Source organism: Harpia harpyja, chromosome 15, assembly GCF_026419915.1.
Source record: "Harpia harpyja isolate bHarHar1 chromosome 15, bHarHar1 primary haplotype, whole genome shotgun sequence".
NCBI lineage: Eukaryota > Metazoa > Chordata > Aves > Accipitriformes > Accipitridae > Harpia > Harpia harpyja.
The window spans coordinates 5079561-5097729 of NC_068954.1; the positions used below are offsets into that span (position 1 = coordinate 5079561).

The window sequence follows — 18169 nt, forward strand, 5'->3', positions numbered from 1 at the left end:
GGAGAGAAAGAAGCGGTGTGGGGTTTATGTTTACAAAAATTGATAGACGCAAGTATTTGTAACCTCTTACCTCTTCTTATCACACCTCCTTGCCCGTTCAGTACAAGTCCACACTGGGCCTCCACTGAGCTCTTAAGTAATGAGGGGGGAAAAAAAGGAAAGAAAATAAAGAAATAAATCAGACACAGAGAGATCATATAGCTTTTGCTTTGTTACACGACTCGCACAGAACCAATAGTTAAGGTGAACTGGAAAAACCCAGTTACTCCCATCGAACTCAAGTGCTCTGGCGAAATCCCACCGCCATCCTGCAGTCTGCCCTTACCCCATGAAATGCAGAATAATTATCACTTTCATTTCCATTTAAATACGAGTTTCTCCCGAACTGGGGACTTAGATCGGCAGTTACGTGGCAGGATAGAGAGACAAAGTACTCTTGAGAGAAGTTGCACGCACAAAGGTAAAAATCCACTTTTATACCGTATTTTTGTATGTTTAGCTGTATACTTGTATATATACACAGAGTTAAATTCATATCTATGTTTCGTGACACACATATACCGATTTACAAAGTGTGCACAGAAGTAGACAAAGAGCACAAACAACAGATGACCTATTGGGCTTTGCCGGCTACACAGAGTCGTAAGGGTGTTGTAACAATGCGTGTGTCCGCACATAGGTGGGGATGAATATGCATCTGCGTGCACACACACACAGAGGCACCCATGTGTGAGCGTGGGGTGAAGAACCGTCCAAAAACCTGCCTAGGGCTTCTGGTGCACATCCGAAGAGATCTCACTTCTTTATTCTCCTGTTACAAGGCTGATTATTTGGGGATCTTCGCCCTCCTTAATAAATATTTTTATTGGAATGATAAAAGACTTGAAAGGGTTGGGTTTTCTTTGGGTTTTTCCTTATGTTGGGGTTAAAAAAACACAACAAACCAAACCTAAATCTTTGCCCAGTGGAAATGTGTTAAAGACGCATTTTCCTCTACAAACAAACGAGGTATTGGACATGAAAGAGGCCTTTAAGGGTGTTAACCTACTCAACAGCCCGTGAAGAGTTAAGTAAATGCGGAGAGAGTCGGTGCATAATAAAAACCCCACTTTACAAAACAACCTTTACAGTCCTGGCTCTCTCCCCCACTTTCACCATATTGGCGCTGGCCCTGTAAGACCTTCCTTTTCAAGGCTCTTTTTTATTTTAAGTGTTCTGCCTTAAAGTGATTATGAAATCAATATGAAAAAAACTTGGCGACTGAGCATAAATTAAAGCGGTGATGGGAAAAGGTGTGACAGTTTTCTTTGTTGCCCATGGAAAATCTTTTTAGGGCACTGAAAGATGCCACTCCAGCTCCAAGACTGTTTGCATCTGTTAGGCTGACTTAAACCGCCCTCGAAACTATTGGACATTCACTTAAAATTCTGTGCAGGGAAAAGTATATTTACATTTGTTGCATTTGAAATGAGGCATATGCTGATGAACGTTTTAAAAAGAAAGACTAAGGAGAAAGGGGAAGACTGGTTAGACCACAATTTTGGTTTAAAAGTATTTGTGTACAGTCCTGTTTCCCTTCGCCACCAAAACGCTTCTCTCTAAACCCAAGGTGATACTCGCAAGAGTCCAAGTTTGTTCTGAATCATCTAAATTATAACGACAGATATTAATATTTTCAACTTCTCACCGCTCAGGCTTTTCGATACCTCAGTACACTCCCTCTTCTGTTCGGGAAAAGAGGGAGGAGGAAAAATAAAGAAAAGATTAGGTACAAAGACCTAAGTCCTTTACTTTTGAATAAAGTGTGATCGAAAAATTGATATTTTCCAAAGAAAAACTGTTGATTTTTTTCTGCTTTAAATAAATAAAAAAAGAATGTGCCTCTAGCAGCTTAACCAACCTCTTCTTTTTTTTTTTTTTTTTTTTAAAGGGAAACATGTTGTTTGGTCGGATGACATTGCATAAATGACCAGTTGAATGGCACTAAGTCGAAAATTGGATAAACTATGGTGCTTTTTTGCCCGGGACTTAGGCATTGTCTGCTGTCTTGCAAACGTTCCTAATCCCCTCTTTTGAAAAATACAAGTCTTTGTGCCTGCCAAAGAAAAAAAATTTGTACAGATACAAAAAAATCAGCAGCAGACGTGGTTATAAAAAGGAGTAAATAGGTTTTAGTTGGGCTGAGCAGTGAATGGCAGACTTTTTTTTTTTTTTTTGAGGGGGGTAACATAAGGAGATCCTTGTGAAAAATGTAAACAAAAAATGGCCAGAGAGGATAAAATTATATAGTGAATTTTAATGGAGAAACCTAGGTTTAAATAGTTAGGGTTTCCTCCTCAGAGATATAAAAGATAACATTCTGTTGTTGGGTTGTTGGATTATTTTCCTCCTTAAAAAAAAAAAAGAAAAAAGGGAAAAAAATATTTCTTTTCTCTGATATAAATAGAGGTTTGGGGATTTTGTTTTGGTTTGGTTTTAAGTCTTAGTTTTACGAACTTCGGGGTTTTCTTCCAAGCCTTTGACCGCTACGTCTTTTTGGAAAGACCAACATAGCGAGCTTTGTATGACTGGGAGCGAGATTTGGGGGAAAAGTAAGTACAGTAAATACGGTCCTATTTGTCTCTCCCCGCTGGTCGGGAAGCCTTTAGTTCCTCAGCTCGTCGGGAGAAGGAAGGTTTGCTTTTGATTTGGGGGACTTGTCGAAATGGGTGTTAGATACAGGAGGGCGTTGTTTGCAATTTTGGAAACAAATTTCATTTAAGCAACCAGCTCAATTTACCGGAGGTGAATTTTTAGTGCGGGGGAAAGGATTTCTGAGCGGATAAAGCTGAGGTTTTGATACATGGAAACAGCATTTTTTTTCTGATGGGTCCAGATGCCGGTTAGGGGGGAATAGATGAATGATTAGGCGCATAGATAGATGAATTCAGCTTTATCTGCTTGTATCTCTCTCCTTATTAACATCTAGATCGGATATTGCGAGGGATTTTTATCATAGTGAGTATTTCTGACGAACGTTTGCTCCCGTTTATTTCTTTCCTGCCTCATACCTCGGTGTTCAACGGAAGGTTTGCCTTTGTATGTATGTCGGAAAGGCGATTTATTTCCTGCCCTGCCTGTTTTCTCTTTTCCTACTCCATCCCGTCCTTAACACAGCTGCCTGCTCTGTCGGTGCAAGTTGTTTAAACGGTTCCGTTCGCCGAAAGAAAAGAAAAGTTTAGGGAAAACAAGAAGATGGGTTTGGTTTGGTTTGCTTTGCTTTGCTTTGGTTTGCTTTCTGTGTGACTTTGGGAAGGGCTGGTACCCGCACACACGGACCCGCACAGGCACACACGCACCCCGAGATCTCCGGATGAGTCCCACGGTCTCAGCCATCACAGAGACACAACCCACGCAGGGAAGTCGGGCGCGAGGTTGGTTTTTTGTTGTTGTTGTTGTTGTTGTTGTTTGGCCAAGAAAGACCACTTGCTTTTTTTTTTTTTCCCTCCCCCCACATTTTTTGTTGCTACTATTCTGGAGGGGACGGGCTCTGGATGGGATTTTGGATGAAGCTTCCCTCCTTTGTATGAGCTATTCTGAGCAGAGGAAAATGGGGAGGGTGAGGGGGGGACCAGGGCAGGGGGAGGGGAGAAGAAGGTGCCTCGAAAGGAGATCGCATGCTATTTACCTGCAAATCGTCTGCTCCCGAGGCTGCAAGCCCGAGGCTTGGTCCTGGCAGGAGTCTTTGATCTGGATGCATCCCATATTGGGATCCATGGCTCATAAGAGACAGGTCGTGGCGGCGGTAAGCATCTAAGCACCCCAGCTCTCTCCTCTGCTCGTCCAAGCAAGAGGACTTGAGCGCCCGCGCATTGTGCAGGTTGATAAAATCAGTGGGTTCCCCATGGTGGATCTGCTGGTAGTATTGCTGGGAGTGATGGAGAGAGTTCAAGGAGTAAGCGTCGGGGTTGACTGCCGGGTGGCTGTGTTGGAACTCGTAGTGGAAGGACTGGTGGTGCAGTGGGGTGTACTGGTGGTTAGTGGAGAAGTACGGGGAGGCGAACTCGGTGCCCGTGGTAGAGTAAGTGAGAGGAGATGAGGAGGAATAGGCGACGGTCGAGTTGGCCACAGACTCCAGGCATCCAAGCTGCATCAAACGGTAACTGTTTGATCCGTCATGACGTATCTGAAAGGAAGAAGTGAAAAGAAGACCCCAAAACTGGAGGTTTGTCATTGAAAACCCCGGGTGCGGTTCTTCCAAGCACGCTGTCCTGCATAGCTTCTCCCCCTGCAGAAGCGTCTAAGCCTGCGAGCGGCAACCCCAGCAACAAAAGATCCTTTCCTACCTTGGGCTGGTGCCATAAAGGTCTGTTCAAAAAATCATAAACAGCCCAGCCTGCCCTTAATACCGTCAAGCGAAAGGAATTCACGCACTGAAATAAAAACTATCTATCTTTCTATCTGTCCAGCCATCCGTCTATCCATCCACCTCCTGATCACAGCTGTAATAGCTGGGGCTGACACACAAAAAGTCATCAAACAGAGGAAACTACCGAGAATACACACAAGTCCCGTCCCTATGTTTCAGCGTTACACATTGAGAAAGCTTTGCCGCCTGCTTGCCTTCCTTTCTTCCTTCCTTCCCTTCTTTTTTTTTTTTGAACCCCTATTTTTCTTTCTTTTAAAAATAACGAATCAGATCCAAAATTCCCCCCCACCCCTCCTTTTCCTGCGTTTCGAAAGAAAAGGGGAGTCCGGCTTTTTAGTGAGAACTCCCCATTCCTGGCGAGCTGGTGGTGATTTCTCTCCACTTCATTATATTATTAGGGGTATTATTCTGATTTTCGTTCTGGCAACGGTTTTAACGTGGTAATGAGTTGCCCTTTCTGGCGACAGATGTCATAACGAATTTTCTCTCTATACTTCTTTAAGTTATCTCTGAAGCCGGATTATAATTAAATGTAACGGTCCAATATGGATTTAAAAAAAAAATGGAAACAACCACACAGGCACATACACACACACATATGCACACACACGCACACACACATCCACACACACGCGCGCACACACACACACACACTCACACACACAAAATACCTCTGCATCGTGGACGAGACCTGGAAAGGTAGTTGACATTTTTTGGTTCTCCGAAAAAAAAAAAAAAAAAAGAGAGAAAAAAAAACTCTGGATAAAATTCCCCTCTCCAAATTAAAAAAAAAAAAAAGAAAAAAAGAAAAAATTGAAAAATCCAAAGTTCATGTATTTCCCCAATTTTTTTTAGAAAAAATCTCTACAGACAGAGAGAATTTGCAATGTATCTGCATAGATCAGATCTCTCGCTTTTCCATGCACCTCCTTAAAAACCTGTAGGAACAAAATTTTCCCTCTGCACAAAAGCTGCTCCCTGGATCAGATTTTGTACTTGCTGGGTATTTCTTTGGCTGATGTCGTAGGTCCCTTGGTAATATAGAAGTTTTGAAAATTAAGCATCAGCACTGAGAACTGGGAGGACAATAGATAGAGGAGCTTCATCCCAGGAGACAAGGAATAAATATTGTATCTTCGCCTAATAAGGAACTGTAGGTTCTTTCAACATTTTTATACATTTTTTCCTCCACTCTTTAGAATGCTTTTTCTTACCCAGGCTAATATGGGAGCTAATCTGATCGAAGGGGGTATTTTGTGTACATTTTATTGGGAAGACATAAAGCTAATATATATTAATATATATTATTAAACCATCCTTTTCAATAGGTAAGTGCTCCTTCCTGTTGATTATACTGCTTTTAAATACTGACCAGAATCTAAGTTTGCACATTTGTATGTGTGTCTGCTTAACTGTATTTTTTTTTCTAAATGAAAACTATGTGGTTTGTTTTGGTTTGGTTTTCTTTTTTTTTTTTTTACCCTTGCATTTACATCGAATTTAAGTCCACCCTACACTCCAACCTGCTTTTAAAGCTTCCTAACATGCTATCTTACAGGCTTCTTTAAATAGCATTTTCAAACATAAAACTAGGGTGAGACCACAAAGTATCACTGCAGTGGCATATTATATGGAATTCTACATAAAATACATATAGATCTACGGAATTACAGCTGTCTATATAGGAGAAAGAAAACCGGGGAAGGGAACGTGTGCGCTAAAGACCACTGATAGCTCTTTTCCCTTCGACATTTCTAAGTGCCGAGATATTTTAGCGATGGAAATGCACGGAGGCTGCGTAGCCCCGGGTTGCAAAGCTGAAGGGGTACGTTGTTTATTTATTTAGTGACACCGGTCCGAGGAGTTGCCACTCGGGGAATAAGTCCTCTCTGCCTGCTCAGTGTGTGTCTGTCCCCCTCCTCCCCCGTCCCTCTGCCTCTGCCCCCAGGTAGTGGCTCTCCAGCCCCGAAGTGACTGCGGGCTCCGCACCGGGAGCGCCCGGGGACGGGGACGGGGGGGGACCCGCTGCCAGCCGGGGGTGGAAGGGGGGGGAAGAGGGAGTCACACGCCCTCCGAGAAGATGCCAGCCCAAATGGCATTTCCCGGCGGGGTGGCTCTGCTGATGGCTAGCTTCCACAAATGATAAGCCTGGAGATAGGAGAGGGTGTAACTTGCTTTTAATTGCCATTTAATTTGGGTTGCTTTTAAGCGTTTAAGCTGCGAAGGTGTCTTAATAATAAGCCGCAGGCAAATAGGCATGTGGCTCTCTCCCTCTCTCCCTTTCCTCTCCCTCTCTCTCTCCCCTCCCCACTTTTTTTTTTTTTTTTTTTTTTAAGGTCCGGGTTTTGGGAGGGTTTATTGGTATCTGTTCATGCAGGCTAACAGGACCTGTCATTCAGCCCTCTTTTCTTTCTACAAATGGACAAAGGCACACGACTGGAATTGAAATGCATTGTCTGAACCGGGAAAGGGCCATTATCCAGGCGTGCAGAGGGGTCAGCAGCAAACACACACCTCGTACCTCTCCAGTGCGCTGCTGGGGAGCTCGGCTCCCAGGAGCTCTGCTCCACCCCCAGCCCCCCGCCTTTCCTAACGGGGAAAGGGAAGGAGGAGGAAAATGGGAAGGAAGGAAGGGAGGGAGGGAGGAAGGAAGGCAAGGAGGGAGGGAGGGAGGAAGGAAGGAAGGCAAGGAGGGAGGGAGGAAGGAAGGAAGGGAGAGAGGGAGGGAGGAAGGAAAGAGGGAGGGAAGGAAGGAAGGAAGGAAAACAGGAAGGAAGGGAGGAAGGAGGAAGCAAGGAGGGAAGGAAGGAGGGAAGGAAGGAAGGGAGGAAGGAGGAAGGAAGGAGGGAAGGAAGGAGGAAGGAAGGAGGGAAGGAAGGAGGGAAAGAAGGAAGGAATTGTTTCTTTCTCTTCATTTGGGTTTCCTACAGTTCTAATGTTGTTAATGAAATAAAAATATTTGTCGCCGATATATGTTTGAGAAAATTCTAGGAACTCTTCCAAGTTCAGGTTTTGTTTGGACTCCCCAGGATTTTGGTGGTTGAGAGAGTGAAAAAATACGTAGAAATGGGCAAACTTTGCCCTTCCCAACGCCTCGCTGGAGCCTGGCGAGCGCGGTGTGAGCAGCCACACCAGCCTTGAGCAGGACGGCTCAGACCTAACAAAAAAAAGTTAAGACACCTTGAGCGCACCCTCCTGTCGGAGGGAGAAGCGTCCCTTCCCTTCGAGGAGGAAGAAGTGTCCCTTCCCTTGGAAGAGGAAGGCAAACCCCCTCCCACGCAGCCAGGTCACCGCACCCCCAACTCGGCGGCTGTCCCCCAGCCGGGCACAGGGTTACTTTAGCCCTGTCTGGTTTTTTTTTGGTTTGTTGTTTTTTTTTGGGGGGGGGGGGGGGGGTATTTTCTTCGACCTCGCCAAGGCAAGCCCAGCTCTGTGCATGATCGGGGCACGACCGGGCGGCCCCGGGCAGGGGAGCGCGGAGCGCAGCCCAGTCCCTGCCGTGATTTATCGCGCTCCAGCGCTCCCCCTCCAGCTCACCTCCACGGCACACTTCAGCCGCCTATGCCTTTTTTTTTATTATTATTATTTTCTCAAAAAACTACAGGTGTGGGAGAGGCCGGGAAAGGATTTAGGCGCAGATTCCCTCCTTTTGAATGCTGTGGGTGCCGGGGTGCAGTATTCATCCCGCACCCCAGCGCTGCTTCGGGGAGGGGGCTGCCCAGCCCCTGTGAGTGCGGGGAAGGACACGCACGGTGCAAGGGCTGATGCTTTCCCAACTTGCTTCCCGAGCTGCCAGGAGATCAGCCCGCTGCAGGAGATCCGTCTTGCGAGAGATCTCCCCCCGGTCCGACCCCTTGCCCCTCCATCCTCCCTCCCCACGCCCACGCAGCCCAGGCAAACCCACAGTCACACCACCAGCCAGCTCGGAGCCCAACTTCGCTTCCAACAACAACAAAGCCACCAAAATGGTTTTGTTTGGAGGAAAGTTTAGAAGAAACCCGGCTTGCCAGATGCACGTTACTGGTCAGTTCCATCTGTTAGCTTCGCTTACAGACCCTAAAAAATCATATAGACCGTTTGCGCTTTTAACTCCCCCCAATCCAATTAATAATGCGAGTCAAATTGCAAAGCACTTATTAATTGCTCAGAAAGAAAATCTTTTAGGAAAGTTAATTGGGAGCTTTCTGGTTTTCCAACCAATACCATGAGCTAATGGTCAGAGCAGACAGACTTTGCGTTGAGTTTCATTGTGACTGGGCACGTTGTTTATCCCCCTGCCTAAAGTTTGCTTCTGCTCCTAGGCTACAGAAGGGAGTTTGGGGTCTGGTTGGGTGTTTTTTCTTTTCTTTCTCTCTCTTTTTTTTTTTTTTTTCAAGAGGTCTGGAAAAAAAGCTGACTGGGCTGCTGGAAGGGGTGGGGATGTGGGGGGGAAAAACCCAAGAAAATAAAAGCTCCCTCTCTGGGATCATCTCGGTTTCCCTGGTAGTTCACTGAAGTGTGCAAAGCGGCTGGTGCTGCTGCAGGGACAGTCTGGGCTTGACGTCTAGCTGCTGTTTGAGAGCAGCTCCCTGGACTCACAGAACTCTCTCACCTTGTGTTTGACTTAAAAAAGCTTACCAGCATTTGGAAACCTGAAATTACTAATTTTCCTTTCATTTTTCCCTCCTCAGCTCCTGCATTTTTCTGGTCGCCCAGTAATTGTTTATTTTAATTCCCAATTCTTCTCTTCTGCTGAGAGTCACCAAAACTTGGTCCTTGCTGGACCTAAACTTCTGACGACTTTTCCTGGAATTTCTTGTGTCTGAATGAGACAAGAGAGCAGTTCAAGCCATCATAGCCAGCTGGGGTCAGCACTGCCAGGACATTCCTGGAGCAGGGTCCATCTTCTGCCATGCCCTTTTCTGCAAAGGACCCAAAGGGACGCGCCCCCTTCAGCAGCCAGTAAAGGCTTTTTGCTAAATACTCTTTTCCATCCCCTTTGTCCTCTGCAGTTCTTGAAGTTCGGGGGCTGTGAGCTTCGGGGACACTCAGATGACCTAAAATAAAAGTAGCCTTGGGGTCCCTTTTGTGTATCACTGGGTCCTGCCCATTGTTTGCAGATCTATTGTTTGTCGATCCTTTGTCTCACCCCCCCCCTCCCCTCACAGTCCCCCTCGCCTGGCAAATCTATTTCTCCTTCTCCTGCTCCCCTGGTCCACCGCAATCCTCCCTCTTGTCTGGCACAGGGGGTAAATCTGAACGTGGACCCCCTCTGTGCGGAGCATCACCACCCCATCTCCCTTCCCTGGACTTTGCATGCAGGGAAAACCCTGGGAGAGGCCCAGACCTCTGTGGGTTAGAGGGAGGGAGCTGGTAGCACCCCCCCACATGCACACACAGACTACCCACCTTCATTTTCAGGCAAACCTGTCTGTGTGCCTACCTTTCCACTCATGCAAACAGAGAGAGACAACCCCTGTCCGGTAAATAAATAAATCCTAAATAAATCAGGGGAAACAAAAAGAGACCGTAGTGAGAAATTTGGGGTTTTTTTCCTCTTGTTTCCCTTTAAGAATCATTATTTTGAGAGTAAAAGTTACATTATATTGCTTTTTCTCTTATAAGGGGGGAAAAAAGGAGAGAGGAAGATTTGACACTGGAGTTCACAGACTGCAGCTGTGGGCAATGAGTGTGGGGAGTTTTGGAGGTGGTTTCTTCAAGCTGCAAGATCAGAGTTGTCCTGCAAAAACCTGCCCATTCCCTTTCCCCCTGAACATAGCTAACCCCTCTGATGCCCACCACCATGTTTCCTCCTTCTTGCAAATTTGTATTCTGCCTCACCACAACAGCCGAAAGGCAACATAATGGGACAGAGAAAATGCATTTGCAAGCAATTAAAATGCTGTGAATATATTAGTTGAAAATTAAAGGGGATAACTGGTGTCTCCAGTCATTTCTTTGATGGCAGCAAGACTTCCTGCTTGCTGAGGCTTTCATGAAGACTGAAGGGCAGCCATATTTCAAGCCAGGTGCCTGGCATCACTCAGAATAAATGCAAAAGGAGAGAGGTGAGATGGCTTCAAAGGTGTTGGTACTGATCAATACTGCCTTGCAAAAAACCAGACCAATGCTCACTTGGAGTGAATGCCATTCATACCAGTCTGTGTGAAGATCAGGAGGGCAGTTTGTGGCCACTGCATCACAACGTGACTTTCCAGACATTTGGTAAGAGTGATCCATTGACCGCCTGTCAATGAGAGACCCTCTTCCCCTCCTTTTTCTGGTTCACCTCCCCATGTCCTCATCTTCCCTAGTTTCTCTCTTCCCTGCTGGCTGCTGCTTATTGTTGGCCAAATGGGGCTGTGAGCCCCACGGTCCCTGTCCCTGTCCTTTTATTTCTTGTGATAAGAGTCTTGGTGATGTGACTTCCCTGCTTTCTCCTTCAAGCACCCTGTCCCACAACCACAGGTTTACTTCTTATATGGAGCTGCTCCTCATGTTTATCCTCTCCACGCAACTGATCTTGCAGCCATCTCATTTCTTCCTCTCCTGCCTGTTTCCCCACAGCTTGCTGAGCTGCTGAGTGCCCCATCCCATCTGTCCTTGCTCTCCAGCCAGAGCCCAAGAAAGCAGCTTCTCTTGGCTTAGGCTTGTAGAGGCGTGGAGATCCTACTGGGGAAGCTGCCTAGGGCCCCTTCTTACGTGGCTCGTAGGGATGTACCTGCTCCATGGAGGCCTCTCCACCTGGTCCTCCTTGACAATAGCCTCTGGTGTATCTTGGTCTTTCACACACTCCTGCTTTAAGGCATTTATTTCATCACCATTGTTATGTTTTCAAGCTGTCTACCCGCCTTTTCTCTCTCCTTTAGGCACCTGCATCAAGAAAACCAGACTGCCTCCACTCTTCCCCTTTTGGGATTTCCCCCCTTTCAATCTTTGCACAACACTGCAGTTTTGCCAGTGCCTTTTACTGCCATGTCCCTAATTTTGTTCAGCATCTCTACCGCATCCCTTAGGGGGGTAACATGACGACTGTCTGTGGCAGCTGTCCTCTCTCCAGTTCTGCAAACACTGAGACAATGAAAAACCTCCCTCCCTCCTTCCAGCTTTCTCTTGAAAGTAAAAGCTATTTCTTCTGTCAATTGCTCCTGCCATCTCTTAGAGGCCATTTTTATTTTCCATTGACCTTTTCTGTACTTGAAGACTGTCCTATTACTTTATTTATCTTGCTCTCTTGTGCAGTTCTTTCATTCCTCAACTTGGCTCCTCTCACATATCTTACACCTACTTCCCTTCATTAGGTAATCCTCCCAGACCTCTTTTCTTTTTACCTGATCTATCTCACTCATGTAGGTCACCTTTTTTACCCTTAAATCCTTTTCTGATTCTATGGCTATCTAAAGATATTTACTGCTGTGGGCAACAGAATCGTGATAATTTTGGAGAATCCTTTAATAATCTTTCTTTTTCCTGTCTGTCCAGTGGTTTGTCAAATTTCTCATGTTCTGTGTGTTTTGCTGTTCTGAAAGGGGATGTTTGGTTATAATCACAGACCTAACTAGACTCTGATTACTCTTCTATGTGAGAGCCTTGCCTTCCTTCACATCAGTAGCTTGTCAGTCAATTCCTCTTTGCTTGTGATTGATGCTTTTAAATTTTGAGTCACAGATATCTCAGCAATGTTTTGTGCCCTCAAGTTTACATCAAGGAAGAAGCCAGAAATTTTCTCTTAAAGAGACTTTCTCTATGATAAGATTTTTTTTTTTTTTTCCAAATTGTGGTCACGTATTTTCTTGCTCTGACCGTACCTTCTAACTCCTTCACCTAGGATTTCTCTAGCAATATTGCTGCTGTAACTTATTTCCACTATTAATGCCACACTGGGAAACTGTTAAAAGGAAATGCAGACATAACCATCTCTGTTCATGAAATGGGATAAGCTTAGCAATTTAGCAGTAGAGCAGAATGAAGCCTGGTTCTGGAAATTCACATGATGGTGAAAAGCCTCAAAATGTGACTTCAAAATTAACACGAATGCTGGTTCAAACTCTTTCTCCACTTCTTGTGATATGGACATTTGAACCTAGTCTTTCTAGACCTGGTAATATGTGGAAAAGCTTATGGGTTTCAACAGGGACATTCCTCAGGACCAGAATGGAACGGTGGAAAAATTCAGAGTTAAGAGAACTATTCTCTGACATTTCCACTTGGCTCTGTAAACTGTGAAGTCCATACTTTCCTTAAAAGACTTTGATTTCAACAAAATTTGTAAGACTCTTTCACTGACTTTTTAAAAACTAGCTACCAAAGAAAGGTTATGAAGTTTACTTCTATAGAAAGCACTGTAGGAACCTGTATGGGATATTCCTGCTCATTGAGGTAGCATAACACCCATATTCAACCAAGGCAACAGCAAAAATCCATATGTGACAGGGATTTTGTATCAGGACATCAAAGTTTAGTGGAAACTGTCATCACAACCTTATATTTTGCTGATCAGGAGAAAACACTGGTGATGAAATTGGAAATCTTACAGTTAACTAGTTTGTTTTTTTTTTTTTTCTTGCTGGTCTTAGCCCACAGGGCAATTTTAAACCAAACTCTCCACATGTAACCAGCTAAACTAGGACTTTAGAAATTCTCGTGATCATGAACTGGCTATGATGACATTATCCACATTTTTTTCTGGATGCCTTTCAATATATGAGGCAAAATCTTATCATTAAACTTCTCTCTGGTAGTGGAGAATGAAAACATCTGTAGACTGTGATGTATTAAAGATGTACCTTATATTAGAATCATCCATAATTAATGCAGACATTCCAATAAATAATACAGTGTCAGGTTCTTTGGATTATTGAGTGTAATCCACTGTGCTCATATGCAGTAATAGTGAGTAAGTTTCCTTACCTAATTAAACACTGCACTCTACTATATGTTTACGTAGCATTAAGGTTGTGTCACAAACTTAAAAGAGTAAATTCAAAGGTAAGGCTGACATCTTTGTCCTCAGCTCATGAGTCATGTATTGATGGCTTCTTCCATTTTTTCCCCACCTGCGTGTCTGCATGGATATACATTTTCATGGATTTTTTTTACCCCTTACACTTAATTTGTAGCCTTAACACTTTAAAATTAGGTGTAATAGTATTAATATTTTTAAAGAGATTCTTTCCTCAAGAGCCTGAAATTGCTCTGAATAGCTAAAAAAATATATCTGTATTTAGGTTAAGTAATATATAATTTTCACTGAACACATATATTTGTTAACATATTTGAAAATGGGACTTGTATTGACCCAAGAATCCTGGGTAGGTGCAAAGAAACCACTATATATATTTTATTGGTTCAGTATTCAGGCGTTTGCTATTAAAATGCATAAGATGTATCCCCAAAACTGAAGCCAGCTACTTCAGAGACATAAGATTCCACCGAGGGAATAGGTATTTATGCTTTAAAAACATATTTTAATTTCCCAATTGATCATAATAGCTCATGCATAAAATCAAGAGATTTTGGGATTTCTATTACTTTAAAATTGGGCATTAAAATTCATTTGGCAGAAGGGGATTTTTTTTTTTTTCCTTTCCAGAAATAAGATCTTGTCTGCAGGATCTGATTCTGGAATGATATCTCTGATAGAGGAGACATCATTCACAACCTGACAATAGCTACTAGAGGACTGATAATGAATGTGCTGATAGAGCTCACTGTGAGCTCCATTCTGCATCCACGACTCACGTCAGTAATCCCTGTATAAGCCAGTTGTCTCTTTGACCTCTGTGGGCCTGAGCACACTAGTGAAGGTGGAGGGGTCAGGCAGTAAAAGACTAGTACTCTCTTGCATGAGGGACGTGATCCAAAGATCATCTTAAGTCAATGGAATTCTTTCTCTGGAATTCAAAGAGCTGTGGAAAATGTCCTAAACAAGTATTTGGATTTGTATTGTGCCTAAAATATAAGAAGAGTAAAAGGGAAATTAAGAATGTAATAATGATCACTGAGAAAAGGTCTTTAAAAATAATTTAAAATGTTAATTTCATAGTCTGAAAGCTGAAAAACATTTATTGTATTTTTGAGAACCATAAGAAAAAATCCTTTTCTCTTCTTCCTTCCTTCCTTCCTTCCTTCCTTCCTTCCTTCCTTCCTTCCTTCCTTCCTTCCTCCCTCCCTCCCTCCCTCCCTCCCTCCCTCCCTCCAGTATAGTAATACTATTATATATATGTACATATATGTACTAGTGCCGTGGACAGCCTAATTATTCAGCTTCTAAACTGTGACTTAAAGTGTGATTTTCAGCAGTAATTTCCCTCGATTTGTATTGTCTGGCTGTTCTGAAATGATTATTTGCAGACCAGTGAATGAAACGTGGACAATCAACAATTTTTGATTGTACGATAAAATGACTGCAATTGAAGTACAATGTTTTCAGTAGTTTAAAGACAATGGGCTATAGCTTACTGACCCCATTCAAGAAAATGCTTAGCTGAAACAAATGCTTAACTTTATTTCTGAGTGTAGAGTTAAAAAAAAAAAGCAAGGAAGTGCAGTTAGCACCAGTAAGCAACATTCATTCAGGATGAAAGCAGAAACTGGTATTCAGGTTAGCAAAGACCAGGATATAATTTTGGTTCATATGTTTTAGGGGCAAGGGACATGAGCCATGTATTAAATGATGGTCAGAGTAATTTATTATTTATTGTAAGAAGACTCCACACTGCTATTTCTAACAAAGCTCACATACATTTTTCCATTTCCTTAATGAAACAAACCTGTGACAACAATAAATTAAAACCCTGTCTCTTCCTCTTTATAAACATATCACATATATACACATCATACAGATGCATCATGCACTTACATGTACACATGATAGAGAAAAAAAGAGATTTTGCAATAATTTGTACAGCTATTTTATATCTTCATTTCAGACAAATCAACACAGCTGCGTTAATGTAATTGATTCACCTTCCATTTGCATCAGCTGAACCTCTGGTCTACTATTTTGACATAGTAAATAGAAACAGTAAATAGTAATAGTAGAAACACACTCCTTATGCACTTGCAATTCCTCATCACATCAATGGGAAGTGCTGAGATATCATTAGCAATCTCATCTGCCTGCATATATGCAAGTGCATAGTGTAGACTTTGCACCCACACTCATATTCCCCCAAATTACCATTTTGGTTATTGTGCATGAAAAGTGCATAGGAAGAGGTTATATTTCCCTCAGATTGAAATATGAACATTCACTTTCCGTGTAACCTTAACCCTGACCCTAAATTTGCAACCCTTAAAGATTAGCTTAAACAGAAGATCAATTTTGTTTATAGCGATGAGCATTGATTTTTCTCCCTGCAGTGCATGACACTGGCCTGGCTATTAATAGAGGAGAAAATATTATTCCCTATGGCTAGGAAGTTCTATAACATGAAAAGAAGCTATATTTCATAGAATCATAGGATGGTTTGGGTTGGAAGGGACGTTTAAAGGTCATCTAGTCCAACACCACTGCGATGAGCAGCGACATCTTCAACCAGATCAGGTTGCTCACAGCCCCGTCCAACCTGACCTTGGATGTTTCCAGGGATGGGGCAGCTACCACCTCTCTGGGCAACCTGGGCCAGTGTCTCACCACCCTCAGTGTAAAAAATTTCTTCCTTATATCTAGTCTGAATCTATGGAAATATATTTTTTATAGATATATTTTTAGATACATACATGGAGCGGTATCATCAGCTTAATACCCGCTGTCCCGCAGGATGGGTTTCTAAAATGAAAAGTTACTTTATTGTCTTCAAAGAGCCCCCTGAGCTAGGTTAGTTGTTTGTAGTAACCCAAGGGAGCAAGAAAGCCTGTTTAGTATCCCTCTTCTTTCTTGCAGCAAGAAGCAGGCTGCGATTTGGATGCCCCCCCCCCTACTCCCCGACCCCCCCTTTCCCTTCCCCCGGTCCCCCCCAGCCCCGCCGGCAGGAGCTGTCCATTCAGCACCCCGCGCCCACCGGCTGCCTGCCCGCCCGCCAAAACAACAACAAAAGGAGGGAAATATTAATTAATTAAAAAGAGGGGGGAGAGCTAAAAAAAAAAAAAAAGAAAAAGAAAAAAAAAAAGCCAATCTGCTCAATCCTCTGCCTGCAGGCAGACTCTAACGGAAACCACATATGCTTTGCCTCTCCCTATAAGAAATCTTCATTGGGGCATTAAAATACTTAAAAGGATTAGTCGTTAAATACTTGTACATTTGGTTTAATTCACTAGAAACGCTATGTCACAGGGTTACATCAGAAAGCTAGAGAGTTTTAATCTCACTTGCAGTATTTACCTAGATGTTTTATTCCTTCTGCTGCTTGTTACAGGGATAATATTAATATCCTACTTGTCCAGAGGGAGGAAGTTTAAAAAAAAAAAAAACCAGGGCTGGCTGCTGTCTGATGGTATAAAAATATCAAAGAGACTTTTAAGGTAAAACAAAACAAAACAAAACAGAATGAATTGGAGCGTGGCATTCCTTCCCACAGCCTGTTGCTTATTCCTGATGATGATGACAGAGGGGTAAGGAGCTGTTGTCTTAGGAAAACAGAATAACTTAGATCACACAGGTCTTGGGACATGAGAGATGATGGCTTTGTTTAAAGCTATCTCTTTTTTAGCCTCAGTTTCCCTGTATGACAGGTGTACACCTCCTTTGTAATTCCTCTTTTAGTGCAGCAGCTAAAAATACATTGGTTTTGGCAAGGGTCCAGAAGAAGTTGTCTTCAACTAAAGAAGCAGGAGCCATAAATCTAACGAAGGCAGGTACAGAAATGCCTTACTGTGAACTTCTCAAGGGGGGCAATTGGTGTGCAGGGGGACATTGTCAGGTAAGACTTGGCTTTTTTGGTGACTAACGAGAGAGGATGGACTGTTACAGCTTAAAGCTTTCCTCAGGTTGTAGAGGTTTCTGCACTTTGTGCTGACATTCCTTCTACAGCCTCACTGTAGCTATATCCATTCTAAAAGACCTCAGGTAATGAGATATCAGTGAAATTCATTGCTTTTCAAATCAAGAGTTACTTCATTTGTATTTTGGGCAGTTTGGGTGAAAAATGAACCAAGGGTGAAATTCTGGTCCCATTTAAGTGAATGAGTGCATTGCCACAGCTTTCTGTTGATTTCATAAGAAAAATCTCAGTGGAGTGGTATGCATTTATTATTTCCAAGAAGGAAGCCCTGGATCTTTCATAGAAAGGGAAGAAGGGATTAAGACAAGTTCCATCATCAAGTTCTGTTCCTATTCTAGGATTGCCCAATCATTCTTCTTGTAAACTATGGAAGAGGAGCATTCCTGGGAATTGACCAGAAGACTTTCTGAATGCCTGAATGGTGTAAGAAGCATAAGGAATACTGTTCACTACACAGTGACTCAGGAGACATTTTATTGCCTCTTATAATCTCTTGCTATTATTTAATTAATTATTTATTTGTGGAAACCCTCCCTCTGGTTTAGGGTGTTTTATACCTCCTAGACCTCTCAGCCTAATTTAATTTTTTGGGGGTGTCTGAATATCACCCTGCCCTTGACATAAAGGGTTGGTTTTTTTTTTTTGTGAGGCTTTGTGCCTTGTTGTGCTTTTTTCCCCCTCAAAAGCAGAGAATGGTTTCTTGTATTCAAAGCATAAACGCAGCTGCCCATGAGACTGCTTGGATGAGGACTAGATGAGAGAGTTACATTAGGGCAGAAATTCGGGTCACATCATATCAAACTGAAAGCATCAGGCCAAAGATAGGCTTGGCTAATAA

The 18169-nt window shown here is 43.2% G+C and overlaps 1 protein-coding gene across 2 annotated transcripts in view; it reads right to left on the reverse strand.

Moving 5' to 3' along the window:
- Positions 1 to 5434, reverse strand: part of TFAP2D (transcription factor AP-2 delta) — a 54102-nt gene extending 48668 nt beyond the window's left edge. The window contains exons 1-3 of one of the 2 annotated variants that reach the window (XM_052810250.1): positions 5080 to 5434; positions 3668 to 4165; positions 71 to 131 (exon numbers count right to left, since the gene is read on the reverse strand). In XM_052810250.1, coding sequence (XP_052666210.1) covers positions 71 to 131; positions 3668 to 4165; positions 5080 to 5118 — 598 coding nt within the window. In that variant the 5' untranslated portion in view covers positions 5119 to 5434. Of the gene's footprint in view, positions 1 to 70; positions 132 to 3667; positions 4877 to 5079 lie in introns of those variants that run through there. The other variant, XM_052810249.1, reaches the window with a different exon arrangement.
- Between the last annotated feature and the right edge of the window lie 12735 nt (positions 5435 to 18169).